Here is a 26,456-nt window from a genome sequence, read left to right as displayed (position 1 = left end):
TTTAGGCTGTTGTCCTCTAGGCACAAGTATTTTGTAAACTCAGGCTTACAGAGATATGAATTGAGATGTTAGCTGATGACCTTTTGGAAAGCAAAGCAAAATTTATTTGAAATGCCATAATTATATAAAATAACACATCCAAAATAAGCTTAGGCTTTGCACAGGCTATCTGATATAAATTATATGGTATGGAATGTGATAAAAGTAATAATCCTTGTTAGCTATATCAGTGTGACTCTTGTCATGTATAGTGTCCAAAAGCATAAAAGATTTTTTGTCAGCTCTAGTGTTTACAAGCTGCCTTTTCAAATCTTGCAACCAATTATGCATGCACTTCTAGATCATGGGAGCTCAATATTTTTCACATGAAATATTCATTTTGTTAATGGTAAAATAATCCTACAACGTGTAAAAAATCCATGCCCCATTTCCTCATAGCACTATTTTTGTAACTTTTCTCCACTGAGAGGAGAGAACTTAACTCATTCAAACACAAATTTGATCACTTTGTAACTTTATGTGGTATCAGACCTCAGTCCCATGTTGAATTAACCATTTCCTTGAGAAAAGTCAAGGCAAAAAAGCCCTGTAACACAGTCTCCTGCATTGTCAAAAGCACTTGATGAGTTGGGTTCCCAGCAGATTTTGTACTGAAGTCAGCTTGCAGAAAATTCTAATTAGGGATGTAGAATTTCCTCTCATCTCCTATTCTGATGAAAGCTGGAATACATGAGGGTAAAATGAAAGTGACAAAGCTGAAAAATGTACTTTAAAGAAAAATGTGTTTCCCTTGTAGATGCAAGATGTTTCAACTAGGTGATGTTCCTTATTTCTAAGGAACTGTGGCATGTGAAGACAGCTGATACCTGCCTGAGGCACAGAGGATTTGTTCCAAAAAGTACATTAGACACCTGTTCAGCTGCACAGGAGGCAGAGTAGTGGAATACCTGTAGCTAAAAGTCTTCAAAAATTCTTATAACTTTTAGCAATTGCAAGAATACTAAAATCCCAAGCTCACAGTTCTACAACCAAGCTGTAGCCTTTGCACTAGAAGAAAGGATAAACCCAAGTGGCATGAGGAAGAAATCACTTCATTTGTGCAAAAAGAATCATAAAACATCACCTTCAAGAATATAGAGATGACAGTGATGTGCTCTAAATCACGCGCAAAAGGCAGAGCTGTGCTGGGGGTTGTCTGAGACTCACATGTGAACTCAAGCAAGAATTTGTGCTACAAGAGGCAGGCTTTGGCTCAAAACATGCCACCACACCCATCCACCTACACCCATGCTCCAGGATGCTGTCCACTTGAAACCCTTTTAGCAAGTCTTTCATATACGCTTATAATACGTTGGATGTATAAACAAATGGCACCAAAGAGGTCCTACCCAACAAGTAAGATAAGTAGCATGACTGAAGCTAACTAAGACAGAGCTACAAATTCAGTTCTACCTGTCTTGTGTCATCTTCATACAGGAGTTGGTATGATTTGTAAGATTTAGACAGCAAAGTAAGAGGAAAATCCAAAAGGGAATCTTAATTTTGACTTGTTAACTTTATTTTAATAATGAAGAATAAACTTCAAGGCAACCCAAGCAGATTAACATTATTACCCTTTGCACATGAAAGCTTTAACTAAAACAAGGCTATTTTTATACAAAAATCCAAGACAAACATCTTGTTTATCTTCTCACCAAGGACCAAAGTACAGAGAGAATAAAAATGTAAAATGAAACCCAGATGTACAGTACACAATAGCCCTCTATGCTACCATGAAAAAATACTAAACAAAATACAGACTCTGCAAATTTCCCAATGAATACTTGACACTTCTGTCAAGAAAACTGTCACCATCATTCTTCTTTTCTCATTTCCACACTTCATAGATGTCCTAATTCACTAAGTGCATGAATCAAATCTAAGTCACCAATTCTCACAACTAGTTAATTCCTACATTTAATCACACAAGAAACATTTCTTCAAGCTAAAAGAACTAAACCTTTAAAAACTGAAGGTGCTTGATATTTATTAATCAAGAATTAGAAGAACCCTAGTTCTTCCTAAGTTTTTTAATTATCTTGTTCACAAGAGAGTTTCTTCTCCACTAAGTCATACAGGTTATCCTTCATAACAGCCCTGCATTACAGGATCTTTTACAAAAATGCAATAACTGTTTCAAAAGCTCCCAAAATATGGAGAGCTTATTACACCAGAAAGAGTAATTCTTAATGGTGAGAAACCATGACACAATGGACAACAGTGAATTCTGTCACAGTCCATTTCAAAGGTATGAAGTTGCCATTAGATGAAGAAGGTAAAATTTGTGTCTCTCTTCCACTGCTGAGGGCTGAAAATGGCAGAATCATTTAGGTTGGAAAACACCTCTGAGATCATCAAGTCCAACCTCAGACCAACCACCACTTTGTCAGCTAGACCACAGCCATAAGTGTCACGTCCAGTTTTTCCTTGAACACCTTTAGGGATGGTGACTCCACCACCTCCTTGGGCAGCCTGTTCCAATGCTTGGCAATCCCTTCAATTAAGACTGTGGAATAATGCTTAAGGATGCTCCCCAGTCCCCTCCCAAAGACAGGGAAACATAAAAGACTTTGTCTCAAAATTACAGCTAGGCATGTGCCTACATGTGACGTACACAGCTACAAACATGGGGTTTTATAGGAACTCCAGGACGCCCTTTCAAAGCACTCGCTTCTACACAGAGCCTCACCCTGCCCAACCCACAAACACAGCAACGGGGTTGGAGGGGCTAATCCGCTTCCAATGTTGACACCACGAGGGTCTGCATGTGACAGAAAGCAGGACTGAAGGCATTCTGCACTGCTCAGCTACATGATATAGTAGAGCCACATGTGAGAATGCCACAACTGACTCATCTCGCCCTCCTCTGCCAAGGCCGTGTCTGACAAGTAAGCAGAGCCCTGGCCCCTGCCTGGATCCACCACCTCACACCCCAACACCTGGGAGATGGCCTGACACCAGCAGCATGCTGCAGGCACCGGGGACAAAAACCACGTTGCTGATTACCAATCACTTCCACTGCAAAGTCAAATAACTAGATAATTTTTAAAATCACGGTGGTACAATTGTATTTACAAAATAAGCAGTGGATGCAGGATAGCATTTCAAGCTGCATAAAAGGAAATGTGCAGTTTGCTTCATTCCACAGAAAACATTACATAAGCTTTTCAGCTTTCATTTGCAAGTCACAGATTTGGCACAAAATTAAGAATCTGGCACTTTTTATTTAACCTCCAAGCTGCTGCATTTTGACCAGAAGACCAGCCAAGCAAGTTTTTAAAAAGCAGCAGAGGAATCCAGTCCTGGCCACACCCTGCCGTGGCGGGGCTGCATCTGCTGGTGTTACAAAACCCAGCCAGGTACATGGATACAATGTACAAGACAGCCTAGCAGAAAAAATAGAAATAAATACGCACAAAAGCTTAAAACATTATATAATTAAAAATATAAATATCAAAATTTATGTGCATATACATTCATATAGATATATCTTACAATACATAGTAGGGATACATAACCTATCTATATTAAACATAGATATAAAATACAACTAAATAAAACGAACTAAAAGCCAGACGCTCGAGCTGCCCTAGAAAGCGAAGCACCCCTGTGCTCACTTTCACCAGCAACCTGGCGAGGCCAGAGCCGCATTCGACGCTTCTTAGATTTTTACGTGGAGGACGCAGCACATGCTGCGACCCCAAGCGAGAGGGGGCCGCGATGTGCCAGCGCTGCCCTGCCCGCGGTGGACGAGCGCGTTCGCTCCGCCCGCGGGGTGCGGGGGCGGCTCCGTGCCCGCCGCGGCCGCCCCGCTGAGGAGCCCCCCCGGGCCCGCGGGCCCCTCACTCCGACCCCGCTCAGGAGCCAGCCCACCGGGCCCGCGGGATCCTCACTCCGGCCCCGCGGGATCCTCACTCCTGCCCCCGCGGATACTCACTCCTGCCCGGGCCGGGGCTCCCCCGCTCCCCCTCGCTTCCTCTGCTCCTGCCGCCGCTGCCGCCGCAGCCTCACTGGGCGGCGCAGAGGCGGCCCCGCCGAGCCGCGCACCTGCCGCAGGTGAGGCGGGCGGGGCAGGGGCGGTTGCGAGGCGCCCGCTCCCCTTCCCGGCAACGGCTCCTCGGCGGCACCGGCACGGCACGGCACGGCACGGCACGGCACTGCACTGCACTGCACTGCACTGCACTGCACTGCACTGCACTGCACTGCCCGGCCCGGTCCCATCCCTCCCTCCCCGCTGTCCCGGGCACGTTCCATACTTCGCTCCTTCCCCCCCCCCCCCCCCCCCCCCCTCAAAACAGGCAAGTCCCACGGCCGCCTATAACAGGTGATGCCGTAAAGTGAGGCGCGGGCGGTGCGACAGCCGCGAGGTCCTCGGAGCGAAGATGGCGGCGGGAGAGGCGAAGTCGGTGCTGTTCGTGTGCCTGGGTGAGCGGGGCGAGGGACACCGCTCCCCCGCCGCTCCCGCGCCGCTCCCGCCCTTCCTCGGCCCAGGGCACCGGCGGGGCGGGGTGGGGTGGGGTGGGGTGGGGTGGGGCGGGAGCGCGGTGAGGCGAGGGCCGGCACCGGCGGAAGTGCGGGACCTGCCGCGGTGCTGCAGGCGTGCCGCCCTCGGACGGTTCCGCGGGTTTGCCGTGTTGGGGAGGGCCGGAGTAGTCGCCAGGAAGGGAGACAGAATGGGGAATACACCTGCGACCTTTTTGTGATAGGAACCACGAGGGAGGGCTTAACGTTGAGGGCGGCAGAGCCCTGGAACAGGTTACCCGGGGTGGTCGTGGAATCTCGTTCTCTGAAGACGTTCCAAAGCCACATGGGCGCGTTCCTGTGTAACCTGCTCCAGGCGACCCTGCTTCGACAGGGGCATTGGACTAGATAATGTCCAGAGGTCCCTTCTAACCCTAATGGTTCTGTGATTCTATGAAATCAGTAGGAAATAGTGAAGGAAGTGAAATGCAGTGTTGACAAACGTGAAGCTTGTGTGTGTGGGAAGGCAGCCCTTAAATATGCGCAAACCAGCTCTGACCTAAGGCTGCTGCTTGGGGCAGCACGGAGAGGTGGCTTTGAACAGCTTTCTGAGATGGGTTGTGCAGCACTTGGCTTTGGGAACAGCAGGATGGGAACAGGGAGCCTGCCCACAGGCTTGCTGTTGGGAGCACCTGACCCAGGAAAGGGAGAGAAAACCACAGTGAGAACCACTGAAGTTAATGTAAGAGCTGCTGTAAAGAGAAGGAAAAGAAGGGTAGGACTTTAAGTACAAAAAAGAACTTAGTGGAGGCTGATCTGTTGTGATCTAAAAATGAAATTCTTGATCTGGTATGGAATGAGAATGAAAAGAATAAGATTTTTTGAAAGGCTATCAAAATGAAGAAATAAGAAACTTTATTTTATTGATATTTTGTATGGTTAAGTTGTAAATCTTGTCATGCAAAGTCCCAGAAAACAGAGGTGTAGATGGGATCAGAAATCACCTGAATGCTTTTCTGGAGTTTAGGACAATCAATTACTGGTATACAAGGTAATCACAAATAAAGCTGACCTGACTACATAGATTACAGAGCCATGCCCCATTTTGTACATGCTTTCTCTAAACTTCTGCCTTCTTCAGGCCATAACAAGCTGGCTGGCTCTCTGCTCTGGTCTAGGAGGGCTGTTAACATTATCTGCTTCCTAGCCCCTCTAATCTTACCTATGTGCTGTGAACCCCTGGCAGTTTGCCAGGTTTGTTGCAAAACCCTTAGTTAATGTTTGGGCTTTTTGCTGACTGTTTTTTTTGTTGTTGTTGTAATAGGAGATGTGCTGATTAGTTGAATAGCAAAATAAGAGTTTAGTTTTCTGAAATATGTTCTGATGTTTACCTTTGAGTAAAATCAACCCCTAATAATAATCCAGAGAAAACATCCTTTAGTAAGGGATTATCAGTTGGTGTGTGTTTAGAAGCTAGTGGTCTCTACAGATGTTTTTGTATAAAAATCTTAATTAATACGAATCCTCCTTCCCAAACATGATGTTCTAAGGACAGTGGTAATCACCATCCCTATGTGCTGAAGGGTGAGCCAGTGGAGAAGAAGACTGGTCTGGCTAAACAGGCAGTTCTGGCTGGAACTGAAGGAAGAAAAGAGCTTTGGAAAAAGGGACAGGCAACTCAGGAGGACTAAAGGATGTCATGGAGTTACGCAGGGAGAAAAATTAGAAGGTCCAAAACCCAGCTAGAACTTAAAGTGTTTACTGCCATAAAAGACACAAGAAAATATTTTTATAAATACATCAGCAGCAAAAGGAGGGCTAAGTAGAATCTCCGTCTTTATTGGATGCAGGAAGAAACAGTGACAAAGGATGAGGAAGAGGCTGAGGTGTTTAATGCCTTCTTTGCCTCAGTCTTGAACACAGACCAGTTGTCTCTGTGTACCAGCTCCCTGAGGTGGAAAACAGGGATGGGCAGTAGTATGGCAGATTCACAGAACAGAATCACAGATTCACTAAGCTTGGAAAAGACTTCCAAGATCATCAAGTCCAATCTTTGACCAAACACCAATCTGTCAACTAAACCATAGCACTAAGTGCCATATCCAGTTGGTTCTTGAGCACTTCAGGGGCAAGGACTCCCTCACCCTGCTGGGCAGCTCCTTTCAATTCTTAACCACGCTTTCAGTGAAAAATTTCCTCCTGCTGTCCAACCCAAACCTCCCCTGGTGCAGCCTGAGTCCGTTTCCTCTTCTTCTCTTACGAGTGGCCTGGGAAGAGACCAACTCCTGCCTGTCTGCAGTCTCCTTTCAGGTATTGTAGAGAGCAGTAAGGTCTCCCTGAGCCTCCTTTCCTCCAGCTTAAACAACCCTGCCTCCCTCAGCTGCTTCTCACAGGACTTGTGTTCCAGACCCTTCAGCAGCCTTGGTGCCCTTCTCTGCACACACTGCAGCACCTCAGTGTCTTGTAGTGAGGGGCCAGAGCTGAAGGTAAGATGGGGTTTGGCCTCACCAGTACTGAGTACAGGGGGACAATCGCTGTTCAATCTCTGGTCCTGCTGGCCCCATTCTGTTCTATTGCTGATACAGGCCAGCATGTCACTGGTCTGCTCGGCCGCGTGGGCACACTGCTCTCAGCTGGGTGTCAGCCAGCACCTCCAGGCCTTTTCTGCCAGGCTGCTTTCCAGCCATGTTTCCTGCACTGAGGGAGCTGCTGGCAGTGCTCACTGAGCCACTTTCAATCATTTACCATCAGTCCTGGTCAGCTGGGAAGGTTGTGGTTGGCTGGAGGTTGGCAAATGTGACACTCATCTACAAGAATGTTTGAAAGAATGACCTGGGGAACTGCAGGCCTGCCTGCCTGCCTGGTGTTTGTGCCAGGAAAGGTCATAGAGCAGATGATCATGAGTGCCATCATGTGGCACAGGACAACCAGGACATCAGGCCCAACCAGGATGGGTTTAGGAAAGGCTTGAACAACCTGATCTTCTATGACCAGGTGACCTGCCTTGTGGATGAGAAAAAGAGGTAGGTTGTCTACCTGGACTTCACTATAACCTTTAACACCATTTCCCACAGCACTCTCCTGGAAAAACTGGCTACTTAGGGCTTGGATGGGTGCACTGTTTCCTGGGTAAAAAACTGGATGTGTGAGCCCAAAGTAGTGGTGAATGGATTTACACCCAGCTGACAGCTGGTCATGAGTAGTGGTTCCCCAGGGCTCAGTGTTGGGATCAGTCCTGTTTAATATCTTAATCAGTAATCTGGACGAGGGGATTGAGGGCTGCTGTAGTCAGTTCACAGACACCACCAAGCTGAGTGGGAGTGTTGATCTGGAGAGTAGAAAGGCTCTGCAGAGTGAGCTTTACAGGCTGGGTCGAATCCAACAATACGAGATTCAACCATACCAAGTGCTGGGTCCTGCCCTTGGATCACACCACCCCCTGCAGTGCTGCAGGCTGAGGGCAGAGTGGCTGGAAAGCTGCCCTGTGGAAAAGGAGCTGGGGGTGCTCCTTGACCACAGCTGAATGTGAGCCAGCTGTGTGCCCAGGTGGCCAGGAAGGCCAATGTCATCCTGGACTGTGTCAGCAATAGTGTGGCCAGCAGGACCAGGGCAGGGATTGTCCCCCTATGCTCAGCATTGGTGAGACTGCATCTCAAGTGTTGTGTCCAGTTCTGAGCCCCTCAATCAAGAAAAACATTGAAGTGCTGGCGTGTGTCCAGAGAAGGGCACCAAAGCTGGTGAAAGGTCTGGAGCACAAGTCTGAAGGACACCTGTGGGAGCTGGGGTTGTTTAGTCTTGAGAGAAGTTGGTTTAGGAGAGACCTTACCACTCTCTACAATACCTAAAATAAGTTAACAGAGACAAGATGAGAGAAAATGGCCCTAAGTTGTTCCAGGCAAGGTTTAAATTGGTTATTAGGAAAAATTTCATCACAAAGGGGTTGTCAAGCATTGGAAGGCACCGCCCAGAGAAGTAGTTGAGGCTGCATGGGTATTTAACAGATGCGTAGACGTGGTGCTTAAGAACATGAGTTAGTGGGGCTCTTGGCAGTGCTAAGTTAACAGTCAGATGTGATCTTCAGGGTCTTTTCCAACCTAAACTGTTCCGTGATTTTGTGAAACAATTCATACGTGTGGTTGTGTAAGCCCACAGTGGTGATTTGCACTATAACCATGTTCTAATGCTGGATCTCTTTCTAGTGTAACATAATTGTTTATATTAATTAATTATTAGGCCTGAGGAAAGAGTGCACAAGTACCAATCAGTACCAATGTTAATAGGATGGATTATGTTAATAAAATGTTGTAAATAGCTTTTAAATTTCCTCTTCTGTGTTAGTGGGTTATGAAAAAAACCTTAGTGATATGCGGTGTGAAAAGCTAATTGACATGATAAGCACTTCTTTATTTTTTTTTCCAGTGAAATATACTCTTCTCAGTTAAATTTTGTAGGCAGCTTGTTTCTTGTTCCTGCTTTAAGATTGCTTAATTTTTTTTGGTTATTTTTCAAGAGTGATACTTTTTTCCTCCTAAATTTTACGAGGAATAATAGCTGAGATTATTGCTGAAAAGAGTACTAAACAGATTTCTAGAACTGCATTTAACTGTAGTGTTGGTTAATGCAGTACATTAATTTTAAAGTTTGCCACACCTACTGAGAGTGGATTCCAGAAAGGTCACTTCTTCGTGAAAAACTACATTTTCTTTCTACATTGTTTTGAAAGAAACCTATTATTTAAATATGTATTGATTGTGTTCTTTGTTTGTAATGAAATAAGCAGATAGTCATTACACAACAAAACACAATCTAGTTAATGTGCATAACTACATTAATGATAAGGGTTCCTTATCACGGAGAAATAATTGAAATACCCAGCAACATATGTAATTACAGCATATGAAAAGGCACCAGAAGATATTATTTTTTCATTTAAGCAAAGAAAGAATTAAAAGTGTAGGTGAATCAAAATGCAGTTTGCTCATTTTACACTTACATAGCTCATGTAATTAATAGTTGAGCTCCAGAAATGGGCTTAATATGTTGCTATGTTATGTAAGTCTGCCTCTTTCTCTCTGATGATTTCTCCACTATAACACAGCAAGTTGACTGGGCATCTTAGACCAGGCACTGGCTTTCTGATCTCCTCCAGACATGGAGGAGCAGTTGCAAGATGGGTGTACTGTTGGGCAAAGTGGATTTGGCTAGATCTTCAGATGATTAATGCTTGTTGTGAATCTCTGAGTATGACTATTGTCCCTGGGCATCTAGACTGCATAAAATCACTTTTGAAATGGCAACTAACTTAGTGGGTATGAGGGCATTAGATGACAGTTACAGAGAGATTTGAGTTTCTTGGTTCAGGTGTCACAATTCATTGTGTGGGTTTGGATATAGCCAAATACTAGGTTTCATGGGACAAAATGCTATTTATAGCTGCAGAACAGGAAAGCAATAGGTTGGGTAATACATTGAAGAAGTGATGAAAAACAGTTGCTGTGATGAGGATTCTTGGCATGTTGACAAAAAGAAATGTCTTGTTTTAATAAAGAGAATGCTAGATAAATATAAGGAAAATGACTTTTCTTCTATGTGGTATTGGTAATATAGCTGTAAGAATACAGTGTTTTATTTAATCTGAGTTTCAAAATGATGCAGAAGTATTAGGGGGTTGAAAGCATGGTTGTAAAAGTAATCTTGGAATTGAAAAACAAGATCTGTGCTTAAAATATGTTAAGGGTCTGATTGTTGTAACTAGGTGCTTATGTGCTGAAAACTTCTGTTTTCCTTATAAATCTTTGGGTTTATTAGAAAAACATGATGTACCAGCAGTTGAATAATTATTCTCGCTGCAGGGAAGGTTTTTTGAGACACGCGCATACATGCACATGAATGCAAAAACCAGGGAATCTGAACTGAAATCTGTGCCTTGAATGTTTCCTCACAAAAGTAATTGAATGCTGAGTGTGACAAGATGGGAAGAACTAGGACTTGTGATGAAGTTCTGACAGGAATTTGAGTACAGAACATAATAAAGTGACCAGTCCGTTTTAAACACTTATGAAGGGGACCTGATGAGTGGTGTAAAGGATGGGAAGCATCATTCCAGTGGCTTGGATTAAGTGACCATTCATGGAAACATAAGTAGAATAAAAATCAGGTTTTTGCATGTGAGAGGATGAAAACTTGTAAAACTTTTGTTACTAACAGCAGACAGCAAAAGAAAGGAACAAAGGAAAAGCATTTGTTTGCATTTGGGAAAACTCTGAAAGAAGTAGAGAGCTGAATAAGGAACATTTAAGATACAAAACCACTTTAGAGACTAAGTGATTGGATCAGCATAGTCAGAGATGGGCAATGGAACTGAGCATGAAATGGAGTCAAGTTCTCTCTCCTGCCAGTAGAAGCAGAGCTTCCATTTCTGTCTGGGGTGGGTCAACGATTAGTGCAGAGATGGGAGTAAGAACTCAAAAAATTAGATGTTGGCTTAGGTCACTGTCACTGGAAGCCTTGTGCTTAGAAAATGAATGTGAAAACATGACTTCTTAAAAGTGATTGACAAATGGTTCCAGTACTGATTCTGTGATTGAAATCTCTTGTCCTTGAATCACTGTATGTGGAGATGTTTTGTAGGATTAATTTCAGTAGGTGGACTCTGGCTACCTTGGGCGCTAGTTTTCTATGATTGAAAATGTCACTACAACTTAAAGAACTTGATATGCAAAACATGAAGGGAGGAGATGGAGATTTTGAGAACTTGAATACTGCTGCCTTCTACATAAAGCCAGCATGATCAGATCAGTTGGAAATACAACAAAGAAGGGAACACTAGAGGAGGATAGGTAGTGAAGGTAATATGTGATAACATTTAAGGAAAATGGTTCAAGTCCAAGGAGGAAGGTAACTGCCCTATGATTATTTTTGTGAAATTTCTCCATTCTCCTAATACATCTGTCAGTCCATAACTTAGGAAATACTGTAAATCTGGGAAGATGCAGAGCCTGGAAAGACCAATATGGGATGTACAACTGTATCTAAAATGGATGGAAATTAGTGAGGAAAGTGACTGGAAAACAGGGATTAAGTTTGCATATGTTAGTGGGATAAGGTAGAGCTTTACATGAGTCTTGAGATGAGTGATAACAGTTGCAAGGAGTAGCATGGGTAAAAGTTGTTTAAGATGAAAATAATATTGCAGAGTATGTGGGGAAAAGAGCTTCTGTTAAGTCAGTTCTGTGATTCTGTCCATAGTTCCCCAGAATAGATTTAAATGCTGCTTTAAGTTCCCTAACAGTGTTAATACCTCTGCTAATATCTGGAGCGTGTCATCAGGGAAGATGTGAATTTTTAAGTCACAAACTGGGTTAAGTGTTGGTTTCAAAAGTGATACAACTGAAGTTTCTAGGTACTGCTAGAAGTGGTAGTTAATATGTTTAATCAAGGGTGATCATGGTGCTGTTCATTATGGCATTTTATATGATATCATTAAAGATTATATTTATGGCATTTATTTTAAGAAGTGAGCAAACTGTAGAAGAGTGAAAATTTGGAACAAGTTCAATCTATGTGAGCAGAAGGCTAAAGAAATGAAAAAAGCCATGAGGGATTTATTTCAAAACCACCATTTTGAAATTTTGGGAGTTAGTTAATGAATTACAAGGTCCAAGAATATTAATCATTGCTTTTTACTGAAATGTTGAGTGTGGTAATGAAGGTTACTGTTCATGCACAATTGTGTGGGATCATTCATACAGAGAGAAAATTTTGTTCAGGGAGAAATGGATGGCCTCCACAGCTGGTGTAATGGAAGCAGAATGTTTAGAAAAAAAGACTTAAAGACCACCTATTTGAAGTAACAAAGAAAGAGAGGGAATGGACAAATTAGGAGAAGGGGGTTATAATCATAAATTTGATACTCGTGAATGAGTCAGAGGTGACTGTAGAAGTTCTCAGGTTATTTTCAAAAACATTAAGTACATATTACAGACCCTTTTTTTTATTTACAAAAGAAATGGGAACAAACTTTTCCCGTAGTCTAATCTGTCGTTTTGTTTGTCAGTATTCAAGAAAAGTAAATTCAAATTAGAAGAAGTGCAGATCTGACTTAACTGGAGTGATTAGATAAGGTCAGTTAATTTCACGAAGAGACTGAGAGCTCTGTTTGTTTAGTTTAGCACAGCTATGCTTGGCAAGGGTTTTGAATCTGTTGAAGGAAAGACAGACTGATGTTAACCAAGATCAGATGAGCAGAGAGTTCCAGGAATACATACTAAGTTGAAACTGGAAGATCTTATGGTGCCACAGGAAATTAGTATCTGGAATAGCCTTTTAAGATAGATGATGCTTTTTAAAATGGAGCTTGATGTGATTGTAAGAGGAGTGATGCTGTATAGGCTTGCAATATCAAAGAATTTAGTTCATTGATATGAAGTTTATTTTCTGCCTTGTGCTGTATGTTACCATGTTTTGAAATTGTACTGTTTAATGCTTAACTCACTCAAAAACTGAGATTATTTTTTTTATTTTATTACCTTATTTTAACCATTTACATAATTAATAGTATTAACTTATTTTCTCACTTAACCACATAGGGAGCCCCAAAATTTTCCTGTTTTATTTTTCTTCTGAGACTGATTTCATTTCTGTGCATGAAATAAACTAATTCAACAATAGAATTAGTATATTTTCTCCTGGAATAAAATCTGATGACATCAGAACTCAGTTAATCTTTTGGCAAGGTCAGTTTTTCAGTGGTTAGCCTGTTCCTTTTGCCATTTAGTTGATTTGATATTCTCTAAATCTTTGATAGTCAATTTGTGTTGCTTCAGACCTTCACTTCCCTCTTTGTGATTTTTTTAGTTGATGAGTGACAACAAGTTATTAAATGCCCAGGTCATAGCAGCTTCTCTCTAGCAATGAAGTATCTACCTTGCTGTTTTGTTTAAAAATGAGATTAAGTGAAAATGTGAAAATTTCTTTTTGCTGATGGAAATTTAGCCTTGTTCATTGCTCTTTTTTTTTTTTTTTTTTGGTTTGGTTTTTTTCTTTGTTTTGTTTTGGTTTTTTTTGTTTTGGTTTTTTTTTACAGTTTGAGATTTGGAAAGAATTTAATCAGTAGTAGGAGAGTGATTAATTTAAGGGTACAAAGATGAGTTTTGCCATTTCTGGTGTTTTATACTTACCTGCTCAAAAATCAGAGATGAGCAAAGTTACACATTATGTTGATGGGAATGGAAGATTTTTGTGTATGAGTTACTGCAATCTGCATGACAAATCAAACATTATCAATATCCATCTAGTTACTGAAAGTTTCTCCAGGATGAAAAGGTAGAAAGAGCTAAAGTAATAGTTGAAAAGGCTTTTTCTTTTTGTTGAGACACGTCATTCTTTTCAAATACAAATTTCTGCATGCATTTTTAAGAGGTCTGCCATAGATTGTTACAGTTGTGGTTACAGTTTCAGAACAAATAAGCTGCAGATCCATTATTTTTAATTTTTTAATAGAGCTGTAATTCATTGATGAAATAGGTTCTTTTTGAAAATAAGGTCATCTCCAGTGGCTAGGGCAGTTGGAGGCCATTGGAAGGGAAGATTGTTAAGGTATTTTAAGAAATATCCTAACTGTTGGCTGGTTGACAGCATTTTAGCTTTGCCATGTGTTAGATTTTGTTCTTAATCCTCTGTATTTTGGGCAAAAAAAGTTCAGATTTTTTTTCTTGCTGTGATGTTTTTAGAGCTTGTATACTTGAATTCAGTTTTGGGGATTAGAATTGGTTTCTGGATGCTGCTGTTGATGAGGGCTCAGTTTGACCTGTAGTGACTTGACTTCAGTTAACAAGAGTGTTTTTACTGCAGGTTGTTCAGCCATTTCACTACATTTTCACAATGATGGTGGCTGTGTTTTGGACTTGTTCAGTACACCGGTGGATAGTACAGAATCCTGGAATGATTTGGGTGGGAGAAGATCATCAGCTAGGTCATCTCATCTGTTGCAATGTCTTGCCATAAGCAGAGATGCTTTCCACTAGACCAAGTTGCTCAAAACCCCATCCAGCCTGGTCTTGAACGTTTCCAGGGATGGAGCACCACAGTTTCTCTAGGCAGCCTGTTCCAATGTCTCACCACCCTCACTGTAAAAAAAAAAAAAAAAATCAGTTCTTGTTTATTCTTGTTCTCTGTTTCTGTTTAAAACTGTTGTCCCTTGTCCTATCACTACAGCCCCCTTTATATATAGAAAGCTTGAAGTAAGGTCAGATCTCCCCAGTCCTTTTCTTCAGATTGCACATCCTCAGTTCTCTCTCAGAGGTGCTCAGTCCTCAGATCATCTTTGTGGCCTTCGTTTGGACCCACTCCAAGAGCTCCATGTCTTTCTTGTGCTGGGTGCCCCAGAACTGGATGCGTTAGTCCAGGTGGGGTCTCATGAGAGCTGAGTAGAGGGGCAGAATCCCCTCCCTCCACCTGCTGGCCGTGCTGCTTCAGATACAGCCAAGGATATGATTGGCTTTCTGGGCTGCAGCTGCGCTCTGCTGGCTCCTGTCCAGCTTTTCACCCACCAGTGTCCCCAAGTCCTCCACTGGGCTCCTCTTACTCCCTTCATGCCACAGTCTCTACTGATATTGGAGATTGCCCCAACCCAGGCGCAGGATTCAGGGTTCTCACATACTCAATTTGCATTCTATTTCAGTAAATAAAAATCTTTAATCTGATCTGGGCTGAAAAAAACACACAATTACTGCTTTTTTGTTTTCAATAGTCTGAAAATTCACTTGAATCTCTTGTTTCTGTAGGAAACATCTGTCGCTCTCCAATAGCTGAAGCAGTTTTCAGAAAACTTGTAACTGATGAGAAGCTTGAACATAAGGTAAGCTATTGATTTCTGTTTCAAGAAATAACTGTCTCACAGTCAGTCAGAATATAAGCAGTGAGGAAAGAAAAATAAAAATATGAATTTGTTTTTCTGTAGTGGAGGATAGACAGTGCAGCGACATCTGCCTATGAAATAGGAAGCTCTCCTGACTATCGAGGACAGAATTGCATGAAGAAGCATGGCATTACCATGAATCATATTGCCAGGCAGGTACTGTACCTTAATTTTCTTTAAATCTGTATATGTATTTGTTTTGTTGTTACAGTGGAGGACAGACAGTGCCGCTGTTTCAGACTGGAACGTGGGGCGCTTCCCAGATTCAAGGGCTTTAAGTTGTCTAAGAAATCATGGCATTGAGACAGCACATAAAGCACGACAGGTAGAAGAGAGTATATTTTCTTCCTTATTCATACCCCTAACCATTGCAATCACAGAAGTCATTTGACCAATGCATGGTTAAGCATCAAGTAGTAAATAAATAGTCTGAGCATTTTTTTAAATGACTCCAGAGTGGCTTAACTCTTCTAATTGAGCTTAATGAGTTTTTTGTTATTAAGGTTCATTGGAAGTGTAAGTGGAAAGCATTGAACCAGTTTCTGCATTATAGAAAACTCCTGCCTCCAAATGTTTAGTATTTTGAGCATTTTAAAATGCTTTTTAAAAATGGACTTACTTTAGTAATCTGTGATGCATCCTTCAGCAAGGAATTGTGTATTTATTTAGCAGGTCCAAAAAGAAGTAGAATACCTCTTAATCCATTACAAAAAGCTTCTGCGCTTGCCTGTAGATGTTTTAAAAATATCTGGAGTGCAAAATTAGAATGAAAGCACTCAAATCCAAGATTAGTAGCACAGTTGGTGGTAACTTCAGAGCAAAACATACCCTTGAAGCATTCTAAAGTCAAAGGCAGGTTTGCCACTTAGTGAAGTCCTCTAAGTTTTACCTAAACTTATATGTTTTCATTAACAAAAGAACATGTATTTCCATACTGAATTCCAGAGAGATTGGAAGTAAATGTGTCTGCATCTATTTAAATCATTCAGACACTCATATAAATGCACATAATTTACTTCAGTTAACTATTCTCTGGATATAAGATATTCCTTTAGGGCTTGACCTTTACTTAGTTTGAGTTTACACCACTAGTTTTTGTATTGACCAAAAGATCAAGTAGTCTTGTTATTATCTTACATTTCTGTTCCCTTCAGAATTTTTCTAGACCTCACTGAGGTCATATTTACTTTCTTCACTTTTCAAAGACTACATGTTTAGATTTTTGACTTTGAAAAATAAATTCTCTCAATTAGTCAATTGCCCTCTGCTGACCTCTCCTGATGTTAATCTCTGTTTATGTGAAACAGAATTAAGCACAGCACCATTTCAGATTTTTCAATAATTTACTATTCTAATAATCACTGCAAAAGTCTGTTGAGATCTTTTCCTGTTACAACATCTGCATTTACTGTTTATCAGTTCTTACAAACATCATTATTTGTCAATATACAAGCTAAATGGTACTGAAATCATTCAGTCAGTGTTTCGGTCATCACAGTAGTGTGACATGTTTGTCTTCCTAGAAGATGCACCTTGGAAAGTTGAGAGCTGTTCATCTAGGTATTCCTAGAGTGGTTTATGAGCAGTTAAATTAAAACAAAGGACCCAAACCAAGTTGATCCTCTGTCTTGAAGCAAATCTTTGTATCTTCCTTTAGGAGAGAAGGAATGAAAACATTTTAATGAAGGCATTTGCTTATACGTTCTGGCAAACGAAAGAGATTTTTCAATCAGAAGTTCTTAAAATGTTACATATACAGGGAAAGAAAATTTTAAAAATGAGACAATAAAATGAAAGACTTAACAGGATGAAAATTTGTCTAAATCATTCCAGTACACATAGTTTCCTTTGTAAGGAAAATCTTCAAATCCCTGAACTGCAGGTAACTGTTTATTTTGCACTGATGTTAACAACGTAACTCCAAATTTATTTTTTTTTGTTTTCCTAAACTTCTGTCAGATGGTTGCTGTTGATTCTCTGAACTGCGGACCTGATATGGTCTTTTGGTACTTCTGAAAAAAGAGGTACTTGACAGTGTAGAACAGGACTTTTCAGAGTGGTCAGGTTAGTAAAAATGGAAGTGTATTTGCTTCACTTTTAGAGACAAACTTAAGGATAGAATTTTGTGTGACACTTGTTTCAGAACAGATTAAGGAAGATTTAATAACAGAAGCTGCAGAAATAGAGAGTAGGGATTTATCTTCTGTTGCCTTCGAAGTACTGTACAATTATCCTCTTCAGTCCTGTGGAAAATTGTTACCCACCCAATGAAAGGCACCTTCTGTCATGTAATTTTTTGCATAATTATGATAATCATGGATTTTAGCTTTTTTTAAAATTCAGTACTACAAGAATGGTTTATGTAAAAGAGAATATTAAATTGGTCGTGTCCTACCATCATGTACAGTGATATTCTAAGTTAAAAGTGAAGTATAAAAACAAATATATATATTTATATATAAAATAAAGTTGTTATCATTTTAGCTAATGGCAGGTTGCTGTATGAAATTCTCTAAGGTCTTATTCTTCATGCACAAGCCAGAAAGGTTTTAATAATTTTCACTTTTCTTCATGCTGAGGCAAAAATTGATTTTGATATGACTCATACCATGCATTTGCTTTAAATATGAAATTGAGATTAGAAGAAGGTTGTATTAAATACTGTTTCACAACTGGGTAAACTTGAGGTTTATTACCTCTCCATGGGTTTCAGCAGAAAATGAGATTTTCCTTCTGTAAATAAAGGGAAATGTTTCACTAATAATTTAATAATTGTTACATGCATTTTTAAAATGTAAAATTATTGTTATCTGCGTAGTTTCATCCAAAGTTGACTACTCTCCACTACACTTCTCAAAATGTATCTAAATTTTACATTCTCAATTTAATCCCCCAAAGTGCTAGTTTTAGTAGTTTTGAGGAGTACCTTCAGTTCACTGGAGATTGCTCAGTTAAAGCTTTTTTTTTTTTTTTTTAAGTGACTGTGTTATGGCTTAAAAGCACAAGCCAAAGGGTAACCTTGGTTTTAGGGCTGCATTTGCAACTGTATTAGTGGTGGTCATAGGGTAATAACTGTCACATTGTCAAGTGTTCTTAGTTTATTCTTCCATTTGTCTGTACAGCAAAGAAATGGTGCCCTCTTATTTTCACAGGGGCAAGTGTTCAGCTGTGTAGAGCAATCAGAAGCAGCTTGTAGAAGTCCTGATTAGATTTGCCAGGAAAACACAGCTATTTCCACTGCAAAATATTTTCATAGGTCAGAGGCACTGCATGAATACAGCAAATATTTTTACAGTGAAAATAAACAAGTCTGCATTAGTTTTCATCATTAACCCTTTCTTTTCATGTGCATTCCTGACATTTCCGTGTCAGTTTTCTTTGTGTGTAATGTTTCGTTTATGGCTTTATTCTGATGATAACTTCTGTCTGTCTTTTCTTGCTGCCTGTTATGGGAGCTTAATCAGTATCTATTTGCTGTTCGCACAAAAAAAATGTGGCTGTTTTTCCAGCTAAACCTTTTTTTTTAATACATAAATATTTTTTATAGGTTAAAACTTTGACTTACAGGATAATGTATTTTGCCTTTTGGCTGTTTCCTTGCTTACTCACTTCTCTAGCCCAACCTTTGTAGGGATGCCTGCCAGAAAACCTGTTCTGAACAACCTTCCCAAGTTTCTTGGTTATGATGCTTCACACAGGATTATACATGAAAGACAGTCTTAAAGTGAACTCTTAATGTTAAAAATTTTATTCCATTTCTTCATCGTCATTATGGACACCTGGTTCAGATATCTTATACCAGCACTGGGGGCATGGTCTGGGAAGATTTTGCCCTAAACTGAGGCTTACATGTAAACTGAAATAAAATGACAACTGGCAAACATCTCCAGCCATCCTTAAAACAAGAAGATGACATTAGTGTTTAAGTCAGTGGTTTATCTGGTGTGTTTGCCTACATGACTTGAACTCAGGTCTCTGAACTTAATTGGTACTCATGTTTAAAAGTCAATAAATTACAAGAAAGAAAAAGAACAGATAATACGATGGTAGGAAGATGTACAATAGATCCCAGATTTTTCACATCATACTACAAATGTTGTGAATTTACATGGTCTAAGACCCTGTGGATGCATTTGTTTTATTTAAGAGATGGTAACTCATGCCATCATACTTCAGCTTTAAGTTTCACTTGGTATATGCTCTTGTGCATTGGCAGATTTCTAGATTTGAAGTACTGCAGTGATTCCAGGTTACCTTCATTTTTGTTGTCCTATCAAGAAAGTAATTTTTCTGTTTTATTTTTAACCATTTTATTGCAGGGTTTCCATAATTGGAAATTGCTTTAGTTTTATTGGTTGAAAAGTACTAGAAATGTTGTTTTTAATGATGTTCTAAGTTGATGCATGAAATGTAAAAGAAGAAAAATACAGAAGGTTGGTTAAGTAGCTGACTTGGGTTTGTTTTTTTGTGGAATACTTGCAGAAATGGATAAATAATCATGGTGGAATATATTTAAAATGTTGTAAGTTATTGTAAAATTGTATAAAGGTTCAGTTCTATTCTTTCCACCTGTGTCTTTTATTAATAAATTATAGCTACAGAATTTGAAAACACTTTTTTTCCCCCCTTCATTAATCAAATGCAGTTTGTAGGCTAAAGCACCTGTTTTTACTTCTAGATTACTAAAGAGGATTTCCAGACCTTTGATCATATACTTTGTATGGATGAGAGCAATCTAAGGTAATGTATGAAGAAATGGAACAGATTCATATGGATTACTTGTAGTGATGTCTCATAAGTCACTTTGAAGACAGATGTCACATTTTACTGCTTAGCTTATGTTGGGGTTTTTTTGTTTAGGTTTTTTTTTTTTTTTTTCTTTTTTACATGTATGTGAATAATGTGCTAATGGATGGATTCTTCACTTTTAATAAGTTTATTGAGCCAGTACTCAGTGGTTTATTTATGTGATACATGCCACTCAAGGATGAAGGACATGGAAATTTAGTTACTTTGTGCTGTATACAGCTGATGCCTGTATAATTAAGAATGAAGATGTACTTACTGTCTTGATTGAAGTGATCAGTTTTTCTAATTGCATGGCAATTAAAAGACAAACTGGGAACTTGGAAGGGATTAAATATGATGTGGGTTTTTTTGGTTTTTGGTTGTTTTTTTTCTCTTTTATATAGAAAAAGAGAGGGAACTCTGAAATTAGCAAGGTTGTTAGCTTGGGGAAGTCTTGTTTTATTGTTAGCTGTGCTCTAGCTAAGTGTCCTTAAGAAAGATCTTGTTAAGTAGCTGCCTAGTGTAAAATTTTGGATATCACTAGCAAAATTTCTGCTCAATTGCATACATAATGAGGATTAAGGAGCTGAATTTAATAAACTACAAGTGTCAAAGTGCTTGTAAGGGCTATTGTCAAGTTAGTTTAAAAAGGCCCAAACCACCAGAACCAACGACAAAACCTAAATAAAGACCCTATTAGTAGCACATAAAGTCTTCTAGAAGCAGCACCACTTAATTGAAATAAGTATGATTTTGTTGAATTTTCTAGAATGTCTTGAATAAGCTCTCTTCCACAGCCTTCATGAATGAGGGGCATGTAACACTTGGCTTGATTGCAGTGTCTCAGGCAATGACGTGACAAGGCTTCCTTCAATTTTCACTTGAATTCTTAAACAGAAATTTGAATTAACAATTTATATGATATGAGCTCTAGAGCAGAAGAAATGTCAGAACTATAACAGGGATATTGCTGCTGCTGTGATAAAGTTTTGCCTTTAGCTTGCACTGAGTTCAGCTGTCTTGCCTAGGAATGCTTATTTGTAGCTCTCAGAGGGCAAGCTGATTCCAGGTGTTGATGGAATGCCTGTCAGAAAAAGAAGTTTTGGGACATGTTTTTTCTTTAGTACCAGAGCCATCTGACCCTCTCCTGTTCATTAAGAGTTATGCCAAAAACCTTTAAGAAGGTGGTCTGACATTTTTTTAATAGTAGAAGGTTAGAGAATTTATTGAAAAATCTGCAAATTCAAGCAATAGCTTGATAGAGGATCTCTGATTTTTCTTCAAGCAAAACCAGTACCGTGGTCTCACTGCTGTTTCTAAACTATCTGAAATTCATTTCTTCATCAGAATTAATAATTTAAATTTAATTTCTTAAAACTGATATGGTTATGGCTAAATATTCACAAGGGATTTCTTTGCCTTTTGTAATAGTGAGTAAGTAAAATTATGATTTGGTATGGAGATGTGTAATATAAAAATTATTTAGTATGTTTTGGAAGTACATTGTGAAGATGATAGTACTGAGCTGTCTTTAATCTGAAGGTGATGAGAGGTCCATTTTAAGTATAGATAACAGATGGCCATTTTTAAGCAAATAGGGAAAATGCCATCTCAAAACTAGAATGTTTAATCAATGAAAAGCAATTTAGAAAGAAGAGCATGTGACAGCTGGTAAAATGCTACAGTATATCAAAAGGAAAACAGGTGTAGCTCACTGATTTACCAATTTCTGTTAATATGGTAGGATTTCACATGAGCTAGAGCATAGCAATGTAAAACAGTGGCTTTGAGCAGATCTTACTTGAGAATCTTACTCATACATCTGGAAAAATACCTGGATAATTTCCATTGTTTTTTGTTCAATACAAGCTAAGGGTGAGTGTTGAAAGTACTAATGATTGATTTAAGAATGAACTTGATGAACTTACTGGAAAAAAGTTTTTTTAACCTATCGGTATAGTGCCTGACTGCTTATTTATGCAATGAATTCAGTTCATGTCTTCCATACTCAATTAAAAAAGACCTCACATAACAAGAAAAACAAAAAACAAGGAGCAGCATAAAGTCCACAGGATTGATGGAGTCCAGACACGTTATTTTCCTGTGTTGTCTGGAAATGGTCATGAACATCTCTTACTGATGCCAAAATTCTGAAGGAAAATTCAGATGACAATTTTATTTTCTCTTCTACAGAGATTTGAACAGGAAAAGCAACCAGGTTAAGGACTGCAAGGCCAAAATTGAGCTACTTGGAACTTATGATCCACAGAAACAGCTTATCATTGAAGATCCATACTATGTATGTGTAAGAAATTCTTTGGGTGGCTTGATTAAAAATTGTATGTGTGTAGTATAATCTTCCCAGATCCCATAGTTAGCATATGATACTTAATCTGATGGTACACAAAGTGAAGTGTGACCTTTTTTTTAAATGACTTAAGAAAACTATTTATTACTGTGATGGGAAAGGAAAATGTTACTATGTTTATTAAATTTATTTAAATTAAAATAATGCAGTGCACCTATATTTTCAATATTGGGTGATACCCTGTTGGATCAGCCTCGTTACAAAGAGGATATGATCAGGAAAGTTAGAGACATAACCATTGACACAGGTGGTCAAAAAAGTTGAATAATGCCAGCCAAGAGCAAACAGTTAGACTTAAATTCTTCAGTTTAGGAAACAGAAGTGGATGAAGATGCAGTAGGGATCTGTAAAATCTTGATATCATGGGGAAAGCGGAATAAGAAATTGCTATTCATTACCCAGGAAGTAGAGAATATGGTATCGTGGTAAGCAAATGGTATTAGCGAGATGCAGGTTCAAAACAAAAAGGGGTTTTAGGCTTTTTGTTTCCACACAGTGCTTCATTAAACTCTGAAATTCAACATGACAGGTTAGTGTGAACCTAAAAAGGAAAAGACTTAAAAGGCTCAAAAGTGAGTGGAAGAAATACCTGAAGGAAAGTCTTGCAGGACTATTGAATACAAAGTCATAGAGTTTGTCTGTAGAAATTCCTGAGCTCAAATTAGAGAGAAATATGCCAAAGCTATTACCAAGTATTTGCACAGTTTTTATTTTTTCCTAATGTCTGTTGTTTGCCATTACTGACAGCAGAGAAACCAGTCTGCAATTTGTATTTGCTCTTCAGCCACTATTGTTATTCTTACAGTCTTTTTCCTCTCTTCTTTTCTAGGGGAGCGAAAAGGACTTTGAAACTGTTTACGAGCAGTGTCTTAGATGCTGTAAAGCATTTTTGGAGAAGTATCATTAATGCTTAATCATATAATTTCTAAAAGAAAATAATTAGCTTCTTCTGAAATATGTAAAGTTTACTTGATTGATGTATTTAAATTGTAAAATTATGCCTCTACATTCAGTACTTACTTGTATTTTAGCTGGTCTGTCATCTAATGAAAAAATATGGAACGGTTTTAATTGGATTACATGGTTAACCATTTTGTCACACATCAGTGTAGTTATAAAGTATATAATTCAGTATAAATTTTCTGTAAACTCTTACAGTGCTTTCTCACAAACACTACAAAAGTAACACCTTGCTTCTTTATATGTAAGGCTAACTAAACTGAGGTTCTTGTCCTCAGTTGATTTCAGTCAACTTTCGATAGAAGTCTGTGAGATAATAATTGATGTGTACCTTAGGTGTGTCATCCAAGTATCATTAGGTAGCCTTTGGATGGAAGCTGTTTGACATGGAGCCTGCTAGACTAAAAGATCTGCTGCCTGATCGAACTGGCTAAGTCTTCCTTTAGTCTTCTGGTCAGTTCCTAGCACACTGACACAAGCACATGTAACACAGCATTTACTTTGAGAAGAAAACATACCAGCCTCAAAGCTGAAATGTGAAATCACATTTTGTATCTCACGGTAGTAAAATATTCAAGTCCATGCAATACAATGGATGAGAAATTTGCTGTAATCCCAGTTCCTACATGAGGGTCAGACAGTATTTCCAGATTTACTCAGGAGGACATACAGCCTGTCAAAAGTGTTCTTTGAGAGTATAGTTCAGTGCAAAGACAGTCCATCTGTAATACAATACTAAATTAGCAGAAGGCCAGTAAGTAGACAGTTCTGCTCTTGGACAAAATTTGAATACTTTGTAAAAGTCTATGCCTGCTTTTCTGAATATCACCCTTTCTGTCTGCCTTAGACATGTAAATGTACTGAGATCAGTAATATGAGTGATACCATGATGATTTTCCTGTTTTGTATATTCTCAGCATTGGTATGAACTAGCATTACCACACCATCTATAAAACTGGATCTATAAAATTTGTTTTCTTATTTAGCCTTGTTTTTGTCTCTTGCTGCCTTCCAAACTTGTAGTCTCTGTACTTGTCACCTGTTCAACGTTCTGGGAGAGAGATGGATTTCAACAGAAGATCATGTTATTCTTGGGGAGGTTGGAATCCTGGTGTCACTCTGTTTGTTGCAGACTTCACAATGGGGATTAAGTTTCTTGGGACTTTTGCTGTAGAATAGATGAATTTGTGTTAATGAGGTTTCTCATTAATTTCAATAAGATAATTTCAATCAGACATAAAACTTCAAAACTTGCTTAGTAAAGGCAGATGGTAGAAGGAATACTTAAATACAGAAATCAGAATCTTTGTGCTTTATTGCATTACCATCAGTTTTGACTTCTAAAAACAGGCTAGGAATTGCAAGCTAATAGCTGTTTCACTTTTCAGGGACAAAGAGTTATACATTATTTCAGATCCAATTAAGTACTGACTCTGGAAAAATTATTTTTGATTTCTTTATTAATGTTTTGACAAAGTAAATGGAGGAAAATGATGGGCAGTTACGGACAAAACATCCTAAATGTGGTTTGATGCACTAACCTCAAAGGTGGAAGTATTTAGGCATAATCTAGTGTTATTCCCTCCCAGAATGACCATTTCAAATATTCCAGTGAAAGTAAAATAACTCATAAGAATGAGAACATGATGGTTTGTGCTTTCCCATTCATGGCTATGTAGGAATTCAGCCTGTAGTTTCCTGCATATTAAGGCTAAGATTGAAAGGTCTTAAATCTTTATCTTTGAGCTGCTAGGGTAACAAAGGAAATAAGAGGATAAGGTTGTTTACCTTCACTGGGCTTAGGAATCTTCCTGTAAAGTGATACTAAGTCGAAACTCGTGTTAAATTCAGTTCACATTTTGAAAGTTTCAGCCTTGAGACAGACTTTCAGCAAGCAATCTAGTGACTTAATAATTCACCACCTCTACTAGGAAGAATAAGCTGGTTGGTTTATTTTTATAATTAGTAGGGTTTTTTTAATGGAAGAGGGGAAGCAGTACTATGATATTTTATACAAATTTGTAGAAGCCCAGAATAAAGAACAGGGATTGCCTTCAGGAAGGACAGTTACACAGAATCATGATTTGGGTTCAAGGAAAAACAGTGAAAACAGGATTAAGAGACAAGTCATGTATCATACAGATGACTAAGCGCTCACACATCCAAAATACCACTCATGAAAAATGTAATTTTGAATGAAAAAATACAGAACTGACTCCTGTTTCTCCCTCCCTGCCCCCACAGCTTGTTATAAGTGGTAAAGTTAAGACTAAAAAAAAGTCTGCTATAGTCTAGTATAGGTGTGTTTTCTGTCAAAGCATGATGACTTCTGCTAAATCTAGAGAAAACTTTTAGGGGATTAATTTATATTAATTGATTAAATATTAAGTTGTTATTTCCCTTTTACAAGGAGATTTTTGAGAAGGTTTTTGTTTAGCCAGTTTTGGGTATTCTACTAGGAGAAGAAAGCTTCACAATATTTTAAACTCCCATGTTAAGTATTAGCCTGTGGTCTGGTCAGTGGAACCACAGCAAAGGACAGAGTTCCACCCACGTTTATTGCAGATGAGCAGCTTAAGTGAATCCCATACAAGTTGATTCCTTTAACAACCATGTTTTCTGCAGGCATGTATTGCCTTCACTGAGACATGGAACTTAGCATTTAGTCATCACTGAAAGCAAATAAAAATATGTACTTCTCCCCTGCTAAATACAGCCACGTTCCAGGATGGGATTTTGTCTTCTGACATCTTTTCTTCTGAAGAGTTGGATGCTGAAGGCTCTGAAGTGTCAGTTTCCAGAATCTCAGCTCCTGTCATTCTCAGGGTGGGGAGGGTCATGTTTGGTTTTGGTTTTACATCTTGTGGTTCAAACTGAGGACAGAATGGAACCTGTAAATGCCAGTATTAGATAAGAGTGGTT

General features: G+C 39.2%; 2 protein-coding genes across 6 annotated transcripts in view; one reads left to right on the top strand and one right to left on the bottom strand.

The window, feature by feature from the left end:
• The window catches only part of SH3YL1 (SH3 and SYLF domain containing 1), a 48,315-nt gene extending 44,208 nt beyond the window's left edge, over positions 1 to 4,107 (bottom strand). For all 4 annotated transcript variants that reach the window (XM_038131767.1, XM_038131768.1, XM_038131769.1 and 1 more), the window contains exon 1: positions 3,977 to 4,107. In XM_038131767.1, the coding sequence (XP_037987695.1) occupies position 3,977 (1 nt within the window). In that variant the 5' untranslated portion in view covers positions 3,978 to 4,107. The remainder of the gene's footprint in view (positions 1 to 3,976) is intronic.
• Positions 3,954 to 24,519, top strand: ACP1 (acid phosphatase 1). 2 transcript variants are annotated; one of them, XM_038131772.1, is made up of 7 exons: positions 3,954 to 4,095; positions 4,338 to 4,464; positions 15,285 to 15,358; positions 15,630 to 15,743; positions 20,097 to 20,158; positions 22,400 to 22,505; positions 23,404 to 24,519. In XM_038131772.1, the coding sequence occupies exons 2-7, from the start codon at positions 4,422 to 4,424 to the stop codon at positions 23,479 to 23,481; spliced, it is 477 nt and encodes a 158-aa protein (XP_037987700.1). In that variant the 5' UTR covers positions 3,954 to 4,095; positions 4,338 to 4,421; the 3' UTR covers positions 23,482 to 24,519. The 2 variants fall into 2 exon arrangements, with proteins under 2 accessions (XP_037987700.1, XP_037987699.1); XM_038131771.1 differs by lacking the exon at positions 15,630 to 15,743 and adding an exon at positions 15,461 to 15,574 and having other exon boundaries at positions 3,981 to 4,095.
• The last annotated feature ends 1,937 nt before the right edge of the window (positions 24,520 to 26,456 follow it).

This window comes from Motacilla alba, chromosome 3, assembly GCF_015832195.1.
Source record: "Motacilla alba alba isolate MOTALB_02 chromosome 3, Motacilla_alba_V1.0_pri, whole genome shotgun sequence".
Lineage (NCBI taxonomy): Eukaryota > Metazoa > Chordata > Aves > Passeriformes > Motacillidae > Motacilla > Motacilla alba.
This window is presented reverse-complemented; position numbering and strand designations above follow the sequence as displayed.

Bases quoted from the DNA above. Each gene is read 5' to 3' on its own strand.
- ACP1 (XM_038131772.1), top strand. From the start codon at position 4,422: ATGGCGGCGGGAGAGGCGAAGTCGGTGCTGTTCGTGTGCCTGG. The intron at 15,744-20,096 runs GTAGAAGAGAGT...TTTTACTTCTAG, and splicing joins CAGCACATAAAGCACGACAG to ATTACTAAAGAGGATTTCCA. The intron at 22,506-23,403 runs GTATGTGTAAGA...CTTCTTTTCTAG, and splicing joins TCATTGAAGATCCATACTAT to GGGAGCGAAAAGGACTTTGA.